This window comes from Bubalus kerabau, chromosome X, assembly GCF_029407905.1.
Source record: "Bubalus kerabau isolate K-KA32 ecotype Philippines breed swamp buffalo chromosome X, PCC_UOA_SB_1v2, whole genome shotgun sequence".
NCBI classification, from domain to species: Eukaryota; Metazoa; Chordata; class Mammalia; order Artiodactyla; family Bovidae; genus Bubalus; species Bubalus kerabau.
The window spans coordinates 145,022,576-145,039,812 of record NC_073647.1 but is presented as its reverse complement, the minus strand read 5'-3'; the positions used below and the strand labels follow the sequence as shown (position 1 = coordinate 145,039,812).

The window sequence follows — 17,237 nt, the reverse complement described above, 5'->3', positions numbered from 1 at the left end:
TCCCCACAAGGTGCTCTTTGGTTATTGCTCATTCAGAAAGAAAAAGCCGTTTCTCTAATGAAATGCAGTGCTGAGGAACTGCCAGAAATAGATGCTCCCTACCTGCTTTCCCAGATGGTAGCTTCTTTCTAGCCAATTAACTACCAATGAACTGGGGAAGCGCTGTAACAACAGGCATGCCGGGCTCCTCTGCGCTCAGCCAGAGCATGGAGTCCTGGGAGGACATGAAACTCTGCTCGTCTTGATTCACGAAAGCCCAGAAAGAAGCCTGCCTGACCTGGATACTTTATTTGCAAGGCCATTCCGGTTAGCTTGAGCTAGAATTAAAACTGGTGGGTTGCCACCTTTTGGACAACTGTTAGTTCATTCTGCCCGCTCTGGCTTCTAACTACTTAATGTTGAAGGCAGTGCTTCCCAGGTGGCTCAGTGGTAAAGAACACGTCTGCTAATACAGGAGACGTGGGTTCAATATCTGGTTTGGGAAGATGCCGTGGAGGAGAAAACGGCAACCCACTCCAGTATTCTTGCCTGGGAAATCCCATGGACAGAGGAGCCTGGCGAGCTATAGTCCCTAGGATCACCAAGAGTTGGATGCGACTGAGCACACACATTGAAGGGAAATAGCCAGAACCTATAAAATGCTGCTCTTCATGAGTTTTACTAATGAGACTTCTTTCTATATTAATACCGTGCCACAGTCAGGTTTCTCTGTCTGCAAGAGTAGTGGGTATAGGGTTTTATACTGTCTGAAAATAAGTAAGTTAAACAGTCTTGTGTTTCAGGAACTCTTGCTCCAAATCTGAGGCTAATTAATAGTTCAGCATCCATGTGAATTTATGCTTTTCTGCTCAAAAGTCATTATAAAATAGAATATACATATGTATAACTGAATCACTTTGCTGTACATGTGAAACTAACACAACATTGTAAACCAACTATACTACAAATAAAAAGTCAATATAAAGCCACAGAGAAATGGAATTTCCCATCAAGTGGTTTTTTTCCTAATAAATTTCCCATTAATCTGGAGTCAGTGAGGGTTTTTTTTACATCCCTTAAGAGATCTGAGATTTTGGTTCTTTTGTTTGTTTCATTTTTGTTTTGGGGATGGGAGGAATGACTGAAAGAGTTGGTGGGAAAGGCAATTGGTTAGTTCAACTTTCATTTATTTTTAGCAGTCTTAAAATGTCTTATGTCTGTTAACCACACAAAATTAAAGTAACTTCCAGTTAAAGTTACTGGGAGGACTACATAACATGAAAAGGCTATAACATTTACTATTTGTATGGTCTATTCCAGGCCAAGTGCTTTACACTGATTAACTCTCACAAACACATCTCTAGTGAAGAGCATTGGCCGACTCTACAGTAATGGGGAAACCCAGGCTCAGAGAGGTATGATTCTTCAACAATGGTCACACATCCAAGAAGCTGCAGAGCTGGAATTCAAGGGCAGTTCTACAGGCATCTAAGTCAGCATGACTCCCTGAAAACTCAATGCTGAAATTGTTAGAATGTTGGTTCTTTTTGCTCTTCAGACACCACTAGACCACAGAAATTTCCAGGCATGGCTTTAATACCACAGATATGCCAATGGCTTGATTTCCATCTCCAACTCTAATGATTCCCCTGAACTCTGGACTGGAATGTCCAACAGGTATCTCCAGTGTAGCACTTCCAAAATGGAGCTATTCACCTCCACTAGCCCACCTCAGTAGATGGCGACTTAGCTGTACTATTTAGAATCCATCCAACCATAAATCTGCTGGTTCTGCCTTGGAAATACATCCAAAATTCAAGAACGTCTCTGGGACAAGCCTCTATCCCAGCTCACCTATTTGTGATAGCTTCTGGTCTTGCTATAGAACAGCCAGAATGGTTTGTGTACCAGGCAAATTCAATCTCATCCTTCCTCTGAATTCTGTATCTTTCCCTGGCCTTCCATGATGGAGAAGCATCTCCTTGGTCTCCTCCTCCCCCACAGAAAAAACAAAACCAATTTTAAAATCTCCTCTGCTTCCCCAGGCACCATACCCTGCAGCTACTCACCGCTGGTGGCCCTCGACATCACCCCAGGCCTGCTTTAATGAAGGACAGTTGCTCGTGTGGGCCACCCTACTGAGGGTGAGCCTCCTAAGCTGTCCCTGTCAGAGGGGGCTCCCCTCACTGCCTCTTCCAGGTCAAGGATACATGAGCATTCTTGGTGTTTTTTTTTTTTTTTTCAAATTTTCTGTAAAGTTGAACATTTCAAAATACAAAACTGGTCAGGAAGGATGGAATTCAAACCCACCAGGCTAAGAACAAGGGATTTAAAAGCTGAGCCAAGCTCAAGTCCCAATCTCGCGCGACAATCTTAAGAGTGGATCTTTAACTTTGCCAGACACTTCCACAGTCATCAGAATCAGGTTTTGAAGGTTCCCTGGGGTAACAACAGGCTGAGATATCGCAGCCTCTCTTCCATTTTACAACATGCTGCTTGAGGACTCTGTGCTCATTTCATTTTTAAAAAACCCTCCTACACTGTTCATGGGAATGTAAACTGATACAACCACTATGGAGAACAGTATGGAGGTACCTTAAAAAACTAAAAATTGAACATATATGATCTAGCAACCCCACTTCTGAGCATATATCCAGAGAAAAACATACTTCGAAAAGATGAATGTACCTCAATGTTCATTGCAACACTATTTATAATAGCCAGGACATGGAAGCAACCTAAATGTCCACTGACAGAGGCAGGGATAAAGAAGATGTAAAGATGGAATGGATAAAGAAATAATACAATGGAATATTACTCAGCCATAAAAAAGAATGAAATAATGCCATTTACAACAACATGGATAGACCTAAACACTGTTGTACTGACCAAAGTCAGTCAGACAGAAGAGAAATATATGGTATCACGCATACCTGGAATCTAATTTTTAAAAAGATACAAATGAACATACTTACAAAACAGAAACAGACTCAGATTTTGAAAATAAATTTATAGTTACCAAAGGGGAAAGGTGAGGGAAGGGATAAATTAGGAGTTTGGGATTAAGCTATACACACACTAATATATGGAGAAGGAAATGGCAACCCACTCCAGTATTCTTGCCTGGAGAATGCCAGGGACCGGGCATCCTGGTGGGCTGCCGTCTATGGGGTTGCACAGAGTCCGACACGACTGAAGTGACTCAGCAGCAGATAACCAACAAGGGCCTTCTTTTTAGCACAGGGAACTCATCTACTCAATACTCTGTCATAATCTACATGGGCAAAGAATCTAAAAAAGAATGAACATATGTATAACTGAATCACTTTGCTGTATACCTGAAACTAACACAACACTTTCAATCAATTATACTCTAATAAAATTTTAAAAAATAAAATAAAAAGTTTCTTTAAAAATAGAGTTCAAACATACAATGTTTAGTAATTTGCCAATGTTTACACAGAGTGTTACAATATTTTTTTTAAAAAAAATCCACATTGCTATGTCATCATTCCAACACCAAACGTGAATATATTTCTTTCCCAGCACAACTAGGACAGCGAATAAATAGTTAGACCCACGTCAGTGAAAATGGAGTCTGGTTCATGTTCCCCAATGTAGACAGGGACAAGTTCCCTCCTCATGTCAACCATTTCAAAAGTTAGAAGCAGAGTCTGATAAAACGCTGCCCATGTGAAATGAAAATGAAGATATAATATTATAATTACTTGAAATTCAATAGTTCTTCTCCTTGAGTTTCTCACCTTTTCCAGCTCAGCATCGGAATAATGAATACAATGAATGCTAAACAGATTTCGCATGTGTTGATAATTTAAAGGAATCGGTTCTCACCTAAGTGAAACAAACTGCTGGACATTTTTTTCAGTTTCTGTGACTTATTAGGGCCAAAAAAAAATAAATACCTATTGACATGTCCTCTCCTTTATCAAGTCATCGAGAAATTTCAAATAGAGAACTATGAGATTGCCACAGCAAACACTGAATATGGATTTGCTTCTAGCACACTTGCCTTTCCATAAAAGCCACATGCACATGGGCATTCCCAGGGGATGTGCTGAAAAACACAAGAAATACACGTCACACTCAGGATGCTCTTTATTTGCCATCTGTCCATCTACAATACATTCCCTCAGTGATAGAAAAAGACAGCAAGAAGTAGGTCAATGTGCCTCATTATGGAACTCCTTTTCCATTACATATTTATATCTTATTCACATAAAAAATCTATTCAGAGAGAACCCAGCAAGTTCTACGAATGTCTACAAACTTTGGTTCTGGAAAAAGAAACAAAAACAGTATTCAACTTGAGTCAGAGTTCCAGAGTTACTCATCTCGTTCACCAGATCACCAGGTAAAGTGGACGAAGTTCTACATGCGGATACAGCGCACTTCAGAATCCCCATCCACATGCAACAAAGGGCCCAGCGGTATGTTCCCTGTGAGTCTGTCTGAGGCCAGGATCAGCGGCTAGTCAGAGCTCCAGGGGAGGCAGGCAGTTGACTCTGGCAGTGGTGCTACAAGCCCCCCATCCCAGCCCTGACCCGGGTGTCCAATGCTGGCCCTCTAAGCCCCACAGTTGACTCTAAGCTAAGCACTGGGGGAGAGGACATGAGCCCATGGTTGACCTCAGCCCAGAGTCAACTCCCCGCTCCTCTCCTCTCCTCTTTCCAGGCCTCAGCTGGAGGAGGGCGAATTCTGTGGTTATACTGAACTTTGGCTGTCTGTTCACCGTTTTGTGTTCCCTTCTGAAGCTCCATGTTTCAGCTAACAGGGTGTCCTGGATTATATAAATCCAGGCTATGACTAAAACTCTTTGGAAAGCCTATATAGGAGTAAGAGGGGAACTACATTAAGACTTTTGAGGACTGAAAGCCCAGGAGAATTCAGCTTCACTCGCACTGTTCCATGGAAACCTCAACAGCAACAAAACATTATGATCCATCACTCAGTACGTAGGTCCTGTGAGTGCGACCACAAATGTCATTCTCTTATAGGACCTAAGATTATATTCTACTACCACAGACCGTTCCAAACTGAAGTAGCTGTCTGCTGTTATTTGGAAGGAGGCCAGTTAATTACAGACACATTTTCCATACTTTTGTCAGCAGGATCTGACTTCAACTCCTTTAAGTTTTCAGTCAGGTTAAACCCATCAGTATATTTTCTTGTATCTACCAGAAGTTTCACTGAAACCCTCTTATAGATGGGTTTCTCTCCAGAATAAACATTTTTATTAGGGCTAAGAAAGGATGGCTTCTGATTGGGAGTGCCAGGTCGAATCCAAGAGGGGAGGGGGCTGTAAGGTCACGGGAGAGTGTTTGATGGGGTCAGCAAGACAGAGGGGGAAGATGGCAGGAAGAACAATGACAAACACACAATGACAGCATCCAATAGAGTAGACACCATCCCCCTCACAAGGGCTAATCCCCCTTCCTTAGTCAGAGAATTTCAATCTCACTGAGTGCAACATGCCTACATAGCTAAATACTCTCCTTCCCAGACTCATGTGCAGTGGGGGGCACCAGAATTTCAGCCAATGGAGGTAAGCCAATCATCTCTAGGAAAGCTCTGTGTTCCCCCCGCACACAATACACCTTGTCACCTGCCTCTTCATTCCTCTTCCAGCTTTTAGAGAGCAGTTATCAGATCTGGCAGGTCAGTGACCATCTTGTGACTATGAGGCAGGAAGCCAATGGGTAAGGGGTAAGGATGTGGAGAAAAAGTACCAAAGGCCATGAGTCATCAAGGATACCCAGTCCTGAGAGCCCACCTCCAGGTTTCTTAGTCCACTCTTCACTGTGTGTTTTCTATTATTTGCAGCCAAATGCACACCTGATACATCAAGAGCCAATGATGAGACTGAAAAGGATGAGGATGACTCAGGGAAAAGGAAAGAACAAAGACAAAAGGGAAAGGACAAGGGGCATCAATCTTACCGAGATCACCCAGTGGACCTAAGAAACATAGCTTAATTCCTTCCCACAGACACAACCGAAGTCCTGACTAAAAGAATAAATGTATCATTATGTTCAACTCAAAGATGCTCAAATTGGCTGTCTCAAATTTAACTCTGTCCTCCTGTGCTCTGATTGCTAATATGAAAGTGCATGCTTATACATTAAAGCTGGATGTTTTGCATCCTACAGAGAGGAGAATGGAACAGATTTAGAATCAATTTAGTATTTCTCTTGCAATCCATTTGGAGGAGTTCCCACTGAGAACTCATCTGCCTTACCCTCTCGGCAGCCGTATTTAATAAGATCTGAGAAGAAAAATAAGCACTAACACTGGGTAGTCTGTTTTGACATTTGTATATGCTATTTGGAAATTCAAGTCACTATGGCAAGCTGGCAGAATATAGGACATGGCCCTTGGAAAGCGCTAGACTGATCAATATTTAAGAATGCACAGGCAACAGCAATAAATGAAGCAGATGCAATGGAGATGCAAATCAATGATGGGTATGTATACCCTCAAAATAAGGACAAATCTCTTTCTGTGGCAGGAAACAGCGCAGCACTAAACGCTCCAACAGTTCGTTGTGCAGTCCCCAGATGATAGTCTTGCATAGAGAAATGTTTTCTTCATATTCAACAAGGCAGAAGACCCAATCTAGGTTCAGAAACTGAGGGATAAGCAATAAAACAGGCTGAGAACAGGAGCCAGCAATGGCTCGTCACAAGTGAACCCACTAGCATACTTGCAGCTTTCGCTATGTTCACATTTAATTTCTTTTTCTTTTCCAACAAAGTAAGTGCAAATATCTTTAGTCTGATTCAGTAACATAGCAGCCAAACCTCAGGAACCAATAAATAAGGACACTGACACGCCAATACCCCTTGGCCTTTCAGATTCAAAGCTTTACCAACACCAGCCTGCAACAGAAGGGGCAAATGTTTCTTGACTCAGCAATTGTGTTCCAGATCCTTGTACAAACCACATCGTTTACCCCCACCCACATGCCCCCACAGCAGTTACTAAACTCACAAGACAGCTTGAAACTCATAAGGGGTTAAAGCTATAAAATGCCTACTCATAGATGTATATTTTTTTAAGTTTCATTCTTTTCCCCTTCCTTTCAAACAAAGCTTTTGTTTCCGCTGCTCCCAGTGCATGACCATTCATTAGGATAATAACTATCATTTGTTTATTTCTTTCCAATGATACAGTTGTATTTTTCTCAAAGAAACTACCATCTTGTTTCTAATTAAACATGATGGATTCAGGGTCCTGGTTTGCCATCTGGGCCATATGTCTCAGAACATCCTTTTTCGTGATGATGCCAAGAAGTCTCCTGGAGAAGAAACAAAATAGAGAAAAAAGGTCAGCCTTGCAATATTGATTCACACCTCTCTCTGATCCCCAGCGCCCTTCCCACCCAGGCACAGGGAGAGACCACATTTCCCAGCTATCCTTACAGATGGATAGGGCCAACTGAGAGAGCTCTGGCCAATGGCTTGTGGGTGGAGGTGAGCAATGGCCCTCCCAAGTCACCTGCACATTTCCTCTCTTATTTGATGGTTCCAGATAAAGGAGCCAGTAAAGGACTCTGAGGTCACAGAGGATGAGTCGGGAGCCATTAGATTCAAAGACCTGGGCCCTGGGATGACTGTGTGGTGCAGAGCTCACACCTGCTGCAATTCATAATGGACGTGAGTGACATGGGAGAAAAATTAACCTTTATTGTGTTTGGCCACTGATATTACAGGCTTGCTTATTACTGTGGTAAGCCTATGATGACTAATATATACTCACCCAATTTTTAAGAATATAATCAGTTAAAAGGGGCTTACAAAAGCCAATGTCGAAACTTGATCACACTGCAGAAATCCCATGTGTAAGGCATTTTAAGTGTAAGAAGTTTTAAGTATAACAATTGGTTCAATTTTAAATCTATCTTACTGGAAGGGTAAAGTTTGACATTCATGTCTGACTATTTATATAAGTTACCTCCTCTTCCAAAGTTCCATGGCTGTCTCCTTACAAAAACAATGCCACTTCCCAGAGCCCCTGGTATAGGGCCACCTATACTGTAAACTGTCCAACTCCTACTTTTTACAAACACCATGTGAACAGTGTTCCTGGGTCATGAACACACACTTGCACAACTGTTCATGGCAGCCCTTGTCTCTGCTCGATTTTATTGAATATTTAAATGAACATGCATACCTGTGGCGGATTCATTTTGATATTTGGCAAAACTAATACAATTATGTAAAGTTTAAAAATAAAATAAAATAAAAAAATAAAAAAAAATCAGAAAAAAAAAAAAGAAAAAAAAAAAGAACATCTGCTGGGGTCAAATCACGCCCCTTGGGGAAAGTGAAAGGAGTGAAAGAAGAGGATGTACACAAGTCTCCAGGGAAAAGAAGTTCCATTGCAAACTTAACCTCACCTCATCTCCATCATCCCCAAGAAGAGGAGAACAGAGAAGGATGGCAGTCTCACCCTGGAATATTGTATGGCTATTAAAACGAAAGGTTTCTGGGGCTTCCCTGGTGGTCCAGTGGTTAAGACTCTGCTTCCAATGCAGGGGGTGCAGGTTCAATCCCTGGTTGAGGAACTAAGATCCCATAGGCCACACAAGGGTTAACCAAGAAAAAGAAAAGATTTTTTTTTAAATGGCAGGTTTCTCCTATCTGTGAAAAATGATGATATACCAAAAAATATGAAAACAAAGCTGTACTACACTGCCATTTATTTAATTAAAGCCAAAGTATCAAGCTCATCTCTTACTAATAGGAAGTGAACATGAAGATGGGGGCACAAGTACTCATAGCAGTATTGCAGTAAGGTATAGCCGGTGAAATGGACAGTGGTCAGTGAAACTGTAAGATCAGAATTCTGACTTCTTTGTCCATGACCACGCTGGACCTTAACCTTGAAAAAGGGATTGATTTCTTGTGTTAGTTTCCCCATCTATCACACCCTGGGGCAGAGAGGGACTTCTTTCCCTCCATCTCACTGGAACGTCTTCACGAGAGAGGGAAAGAGCAAGAAGGGCCTTTAAAAGCATGATACAAAGGCTTCCCTGGTGGCTCAGTGGTACAGAATCTGCCTGTCAACGCAAAAGACATGGGTTTGATCCCTGGTTCAGGAGGTTCCCACATATGCCACAACTACTGAGCCTGTGCTCTGGAGCCAGGGAACCGCAACTGCTGAGCCCACGTGCCGCAACCAGTGCAGGCTGCACCCCTAAAGCCCGTGCTCCACAATAAGAGAAGCCACTGCAATGAGAAGCCCACACGCAGCAAGGAGGAGGGGCCCCCACTCACTGCACTAGAGAAGAGCCTGTGCAGCAACCAAGACCGAGCAGAGCCCAAAACTAAATAAGTAAGTCTTTAAAAAGCATACTACCAATGTATGGCAAAACCACTCCAATATTGTAAAGTAATTAGCCTCCAATTAAAATAAATAAATTTATATTTAAAAAATAAATAAATAAAAAGCATACTAAACTAATTACAAATAGAACGTCCAGAGAATCTAATATAGTTTTCATACGTGAAAAGGAATAGTAGTAACTCTCTTCCTTCTCAGTAACACCCATACGGAATACAAGGTAAAGAGAAAAAGAGCAGATATGACAGTAACTTCTGTGTGACTGAGTCAAATTTGTTTTTCCTAGTTAACTGCAAAAAATGAAGATAACTGGAAATTAGCCAGCAGTTTACCTCTAAACAAGACAGTAATAAGTTTTATAATAATCACATTTATAACATATTTATGTTAAATTGCTTGAAGTGTTTAAAACAAGCTACATTAAATTTTAGTTAATGTTTAATATTATACATTGTCAATAGAGAAAGTAAATAATTGACTATGAAACTTTAGAAATATTACAGGTAAAATGCTGACAGTGTTTTTTAAAAAAACATGCTGAACAAAAAGAATAATGGCAACACAGATGACAAAACCGAAAGAAAGCACTACAACTAAAAGCAATAGTCTCAAAAACTGGAGGAAAAATGTATCAAGCACAGTAGAATTAGAAAATCAACATTTTGCAACCCTCAGTGCAATCATTAGTTTAGTCAATCATTTATCAATGGATTCCCAAACCACTGCGTAAATGGTTGCTGGAAAACAGAAAATTCACATGGTCTCAAAGTATCCCTCCACAGATTACATACAAAGAGAAAAATGTCCCCTTATAACAGAGCGCTCTGGCCATCACCACCTCATCCCAGTGATGGAGCTTATCACCAGTCAAGTCAGAAAAGCTGACATTATGACATCATCAATATTGGAACATTGCCCGAAGCTACTTTAAAAAAATCAAACCATGAGGAAGCAATCAAACAAATTCACAATGTGGGACTACTGGTCTGAACTCTTAAAAACAAATCTAGGTCATAAATAACAAGGAAAAAAGACAGGATGCTCTTCTAGATAGAGACTAAAGAAGCAAAACAAACCAATGCAATGTGTGAACACTGAAGGAATTCTGGACTGAAAATGATATGAACTAGATAGTGAATGATATACTTAACTACTGTTAATTTTGCATACAGCTCCATGGTTATGAAAAAGAATGTCCTTAGTCTTAGAAAATGTATGCTTCAAATATAACTGCCCAAACTTGGAAACACCGAAGACGTCCTTCAGTGGGTGAGTGAATCAACAAACTGGTCCATCTAGACAATGGATATTACTCAGCACTAGAAAGAAAAACCCCACTCCAGTACTCTTGCCAGGAAAATCCCATGGACTGAGGAGCCTGGTAGGCTGCAGTCCATGAGGTCGCTAAGAGTCAGGCACGACTGAGCGACTTCCCTTTCACTTTTCACTTTCATGCACTGGAGAAGGAAATGGCAACCCACTCCAGTGTTCTTGCTTGGAGAATCCCAGGGACAGAGGAGCCTAGTGGGCTGCCGTCTATGGGGTCACACAGAGTCGGACACGACTGAAGCAACTTAGCAGCAGCAGCAGAAAGAAAAACAAGCCATCAAGCCAGGGAAAGACATGGAGGAACCTGAAATGCACACCCCCTCCCTCCCCTACACACTGTGTGACTCCAACTCTATGACGTTCTGGAAAAGGCAAAACGATGGAGAGAGTAAAAGGATCAGTGGTTACCAGAGGTTGAGGGGAGGGAGGGATGGACAGACAGACCACAGAGGATGTTTAGGGTTGTGAAACTATTCCTGATGATACTGCAATGGTGGATACATGTCATTATGAATTTATCCAAACCCACAGGATGCACAACACCAAAAGTGAACCCTAAAGTAAATGATTACTGTTGTTTAGTCACTTAGTCGTGTCTGACTCTTTTTGCGACCCCATGAATGTTAGCCCACCAGGCTCCTCAGAATACTGGAGTAGGTTGCCATTTCCTCCTCCAGGGGATCTTCCCAACCCTGGGATCGAAGCTGCATCTCCTACGTTGGCAGGTGGATTCTTTACCACTGAGCTGGATCATAGTTAATAATAACATCTCAATACTGGCTCATTGAGGACAACAAATATAAACCATAAATGTAAGATGTTAACAGGAAGAGAAACAGAGAGGACCAGAGAGGGAACTCTGTACTTTCTGCTCAATTATTTTGTAATTCTGAATGGCTCAGAAAATACAGTCTATTAATTCAAGAAGACAAAATTCTTACGAGAGAAGAAAGTGGTTGTCTGAATGGAAGGGTCAGGGGTGGTGAAGGAGGACAGAGCTAAGAACCATTGTTCCTTCCAGCTATGTAGGGCTTTCCTAGTGGCTCAGATGCTAAAGAATCTGCCAGTGACATGGGAGACCCAGGTTCTATCCCTGGGTTAGGAAGATCCCCTGAAGAAGGGAATGGCTACCCACTTCAGTATTCTTGAGCTTCCCTGATGGCTCAGACATTAAAAAATCTGCCTACAACACAAGAGACCCAGGTTCAATCCCTGGGTCAAGAAGACACCCTGGAGAAGGAAATGGCAATCCACTCCAGTAGTCTTGCCTGGAGAATCCCATGGACATAGGAGTCTGGTGGGCTATAGTCCATGGGGTTGCAAAGAGTCACACAACCGAGCAACTAACACTTTCTTCCTTCTAGCTATTTGGAGCTACTTGACTTTAACCATTTTTATAGATCAGTGACTAAAACACATTTCTAAAATTTATAAAAATACAGTAAAATCAAAGATGCTCCATAAAACAAGATGCTATTATCCTAAATCTGCCAAGGTGAGTCTGAGTTCTGATGGAGTCAGCTTGTACTGCCATAAGAAAGTACCACAGACTATGTAACTTAACAACAGAATGTATGTTCTCCTGGTTCTGGAGGCTGGGAAGGCCAAGATCAAGGTGCTGGCCAGTTTGGTTTCTCCTGGGTGTGTAGACGGCCACCTTTTGGCTATGTACTCACACGGCCTGTTTCTCTATGCAGGCATCGCCAGTGTCTCCTCTCCTTCTAAGGACATCAGTCCCATCTGATTACAGATGGTACTTTTATGACCTCATTTAACCTTAACTCCCTCCTTAAAGTGGGCTTCCCTGGTGGCTCAGTGGTAAGGAATCCACCTGCCAACGCAAGAGATGCAGGTTCAATCCCTGTGTCGGGAAGAGCCCCTGGAGAAGGAAATAGCAACCCACTCCTGTATTCTTGCCTGGGAAATGCCACAGACAGAGGAGCCTTGTGGACTACAGTCCATGAGGTCGCAGAGAGTCAGACATGACTGAGTGACTCAGCATGCATACACACACCTCCATACAGACACTGTCTCCAAAGACAGCCATATTGGAGGCTGGAGCTTCAGTGTATGAATTTGGGGCTTGGGGACACAAAATTTAGTCCATAACAGTCCTTCAACTCCCTTTAAAATAAAAAATGAATAGTTAGAAGGCAAGCAGCTTATGCCTATAATACACAACTAAGAGTGTGATCATCAGAGAAGTAGCAGCATGTGAAAGGAGGAAGAACCTTTTCATCCGAGGTGGAAGGAGTTCTGAGGCTGGCGGCCACCAATCAGCAGACAGTCGTTCAGCTTAAAAGTCTCTTCGGTCCTTACGGACATTTGTATTTGAAAGCCTGGCTCAGGACACCACGCTCCAGAACACTTGGAGAACATAACTCAAACTGGATGATACCCATGTTCCTTGGTGGATGACAAGCTCCTTGATTTTCTTTTTTGTAACACTTTTTGAGCCTCCTCCAGTTCTCCCTCACATAGAAGCTCATCAAGATGCTGAAGAAACCAATATTGCTTTCAAAAAAAAGACTTGGTAGCATCTGCAAAGTGACAAGAACTTAACTGTAACACACACAGGCACCCTTCCCATAACTATAAAGCCTGGGTTTTGTTTCCTTATGTCCATCCTTAAGACAGTATCAAAACACTAGGCATCTGCAGTCCTGACAGCCCTGTCTTAAAGCTTGGTAACTATAATGTCTGAAAGTCAAGCTGGTTGTAACAGTTCTGGGGAAATACGGATTCAGGAGCTGCCTTGGATTCAGGCATAAATTGTGCCCTGGTCTGCGAAAGTAATTCAGTTCAATCCAGTTCAGTCGCTCAGTCATGTCCGACTCCTTGTGACCCCATGGACTGCAGCATGCCAGGCTTCTCTGTCCATCACCAACTCCCAGAGCTTGCTCAAACTCATGTCCATCGAGTCAGTGATGCCATTCAAATATCAAAAAAGAAGAAAGATAAGCAACCTCCCAGAAGGAAGCAGCATTCAATCCAAGGGGGTTTATTAGTGGTATGAAATGTCCTACTTGATCTAAATCAAGTGTTTCAATGTCCAGCCTCTTTGGGTAGCAGTTCAAGTGAATCTGTGGAATGATAAACAGTCCATCTATGACCATGAACATAATTCAGATTAGAGCACCAGGGCTCTTGTGAGAAGACCACCCTGGTCAGGACCTCAAGGCCCACCTAGCATCTCCTCTGCTCCCTTTTTCTTTCTAGATACTCTATGGGGAAAATCCCAAATTCACTCTTGGCCACTGGACGCTTCCAAGACTTCAACTTTATGAGGACAAAGACTTCTCTGGCTACTGGTCTGGTTTCATGATCACCATAGAGCCCAGGCCCTGAGAAGTCCTTCAGACTACACTAGTCAAGGGTACGAGCTGTGGGGCTCGGCCAAGAGTTGGGACGGTACATGGTGATGGAACAGATCAAAAACACGAGCTGGCTTGAGCCGGGCCTGCCCTGGCTCAAAGCCCGAGGAGATGAAAGGCCCCGCAAACAAGGATCTCCTGCCAGCACTAACGTATCAGCATCTGTGTTTGTTTAAAGTATGTACAGTGAGAGAGAGTGAGAGCGATTTTGTGTTCTCACAGAACATTCGGAGCCAATTTCGGCACCCAGATCTTCACAGGAAAACCTCATGGGGCTCCGTGAGGTGTGAGCAGGCGTCAAGGGCAGAATTTCCTGCCAGAACTGAAAATTCCAATGATAACTGACGTGGGATTATTATTTTAAAGGGAAAGAGAAACTGCTAGACACTTGAGACGACACGGGTGATCGCGGTGGTATTTCTGCCGAGCACTGGAAATTCAAGCACATCAGTGGGCTTCAGTCGTTTATAAAGTGGGGACCTTGACCAGCGGTAGCCCCTGGGAGCTGGTTACAAGTACAATTCTCAGGGCCCCTCCCAGATCGGAAGGATCAGTAACTGCAGGAGGGCCTGGTACTCGGGGTTTAACCTGAAGGTTTACTCCTCTCAGATTCTGATGCCTGCTCAAGTTTGAGAACCACTGGGTGCCTTTAAAATCCACCAGTAGAGGGGAAGTACCGGGTAGTCCAGTAGTTAAGACTCTGCACTTCCACTGCAGTGTGCCCAGGTTCAATCCCTGGTCTAGGAACTAAGATTCTGCAAGCTGCACAGCTGGACCAAAAAAAAAGAACCCACCAGGAAAAATAATCTCTAGCCTCAAATGCTTATTCATCTGTTCATTGACTGTCCCTCCTCAAGCACAAGACACCCACCAGCTGCAGTCAGAGCTAAGGAGGACACTCATCCTGTCAGCTAGGAGTTCTCTGGGTCAAGTGCAAATTCAGCCCCTTGCAGAGACCTGTGCTGCCCGCCATGAGCAAGGCGGCAGGAAGAAATCTCTCCAAGTGAGGGGTGCTTGCTGCGTGCTCAGTCGCTCAGTCGTGGACGACTCTTTGCGACCCCATGGACTGTAGCCTGCTGACAGAGGCTCCTCTGTCCATGGGGATTCTCCAGGCAAGAATACTGGAGTGCGTTGCCATGTCTGCCTCCAGGGGATCTTCCCAACCCAGGGACTGAACCTACATCTGCCTGTCTCCTGCATTACAGGCAGATTCTTTACCCATGAGTCACCTGGGAAGCCCAAGTGAGGTGTGCTCTGTGGCTACCCCAGGCCGCGAGCCCAGGGACACTCAGCTGGAACAGGAGTATCACTTGGGCCTGACGAATCTTTGCTTTGATGGGGGCTGTGCTGTGCACTGGAGGGTGTTAAACAGCATCCCTGGTCTCTACCCACTGGATGCCAGTAGCAGCATCTGCCCCCTCCACTTATGACACCCCCAAATCACCGCAGGGCCAATCACCCTGCTTGAGAACCGCTGGGTTAACCAGGAGCGAGGTAGCCCTGGAAATTGTGTCAGAGAGTTGAGCCTCAGGATTCTAAAGGCCAAAACTGCTATTTCAGGTACCAATATCTCCATAGCTCATACCCTACCTCCCACCTCCAGCCCATAAAGCAATCAACTAGGCAGAGAATCCCAGGTTCCAAGCTACCTGAACCAGACCAATCCCTTCCTCCACCCAAGCTTCTGAGGCCCTCACATTTCGGGAGAGCCCCTGAGCCCAAGGCCCGGCCCACAGGGCACTGCACGTCTCACACCATCATGAACCTTTGATCTCTACAGCACTGGTTTTCTGCTTCCTGATAACATGGTGCGAAAGCAATACTGCTGTGGCAGAGACCAAGCCACGAGCTACCAAAGCTCACGGCTCTGCGATCACACTGGAAAATATCAAGTCATTTTCAACAGGCTGGTGCATCAGGGAACAACTTGAGCACAATGTGCACCTCACGTTTGTGTGTGGTGATTTGTCTATGAGAAAAATCCAGAATGTAGCACCCAGTGGCATGGGAAAACCCAGCTGCAGCCCTCGCCATGCCCGCTTCCACAAGCCAATTGCACGGCTTTTTCAAGGTGAAGGGACTGATATCCTTCTTCTCAACCACTGCATGTGTGAAAAATGTGCGACAGTTTTTATGCGATTCCCATCTCTCTTTCTTGGTGTGTCACTGACGGAGTGTTGGAGCATCGTGTGCCTCAAGCTATTTTTCTCATCAGCTCTGAGATTTTCCTTGCTCATTTTAGCAGAACAGGGTGAACCTTCTCCAGGAACCTGGACCACTGTGGGGGCTGGGATAGGGAGCCCCAGCCCCTCCCCACGGGTTCCTCCCCTTTAGACTCAAACTTCAGCCTCAGGGCAGAAGACAGCAGCCCCACTCGGAAGCCTTCTTCCAAGCCTGCTGGCATCTCCTCCTGCACTCGCCACAGCCTACTGACATCTCTTAGGAGGACTGGTCCCTGGTCCCCATCAGCCTCCCATGGGCCCTTCATCTTGTGCCCCCCAGGGTCCGGCCACTTACCCGCTCCGGGTCACCAGGCACTGGCGGAGCCCCAGCTTCCGGAAGATGTCCACCACCGTTTCCATCGGGGTGTGGTCGGTGACCGTGAAAGGGCTGAGGTTCAAGACGCGCCGCAGCTTCAGGGGCTGTGGGCTGTTGGCCGGCAGTTCGGGGGGCTCCTCAGTGAAGTACATGACCGAGTCGCTTACGATACCCTCCTGCCTCTGTCTGGCATTCTCTGGAAGGGGCCAGCAGGACAGTGAGCTGCACAAGACTCCCGTGTGGAGTCCCTCTCCCCATTCCAGCCCAACCCACCCCACCCACAGCCATACATGACTCCCCCTCCCCAACAACCTTGAATCCCACAGAGAAGGGGAGCAGAGGGCAAACTGTACACTCCTAATGAGAGGCTTCAGCCAAACAGCGGTGGAATTGGCATCTCTTTCTCTTAAGCTAATGCTGTGCGAGACTCCCCTGCTGGTGTGTGACCTGATCATCCATTGCAAAGACTTGCAAGATGGGCCTGAGCAGGATGGCTCCTTCCTGGGAATGCACTGCCTTTGCCTGGACGCCAGGGCACCCCTGCTTTCCTAACACACCTCATCAGGGGCTGAACTGTGACATGAAAATGAGCTGCCCAATGACCTTAATACATTGCTTTGTTGTGTTTTCACAAACTAACTTACAATGAGCCCA

At 44.4% G+C, this 17,237-nt stretch overlaps 1 protein-coding gene across 5 annotated transcripts in view; it reads right to left on the bottom strand.

The window, feature by feature from the left end:
* Positions 1-4,077: 4,077 nt before the first annotated feature.
* CLCN4 (chloride voltage-gated channel 4) overlaps positions 4,078-17,237 on the bottom strand; it is a 76,361-nt gene continuing 63,201 nt past the window's right edge. For 4 of the 5 annotated variants that reach the window (XM_055565115.1, XM_055565116.1, XM_055565114.1 and 1 more), the window contains 2 exons: positions 16,563-16,779; positions 4,078-7,294 (listed from right to left, as the gene is read on the bottom strand). In XM_055565115.1, the coding sequence (XP_055421090.1) occupies positions 7,204-7,294; positions 16,563-16,779 (308 nt within the window). In that variant the 3' untranslated portion in view covers positions 4,078-7,203. The remainder of the gene's footprint in view (positions 7,295-16,562; positions 16,780-17,237) is intronic. The other variant, XM_055565120.1, reaches the window with a different exon arrangement.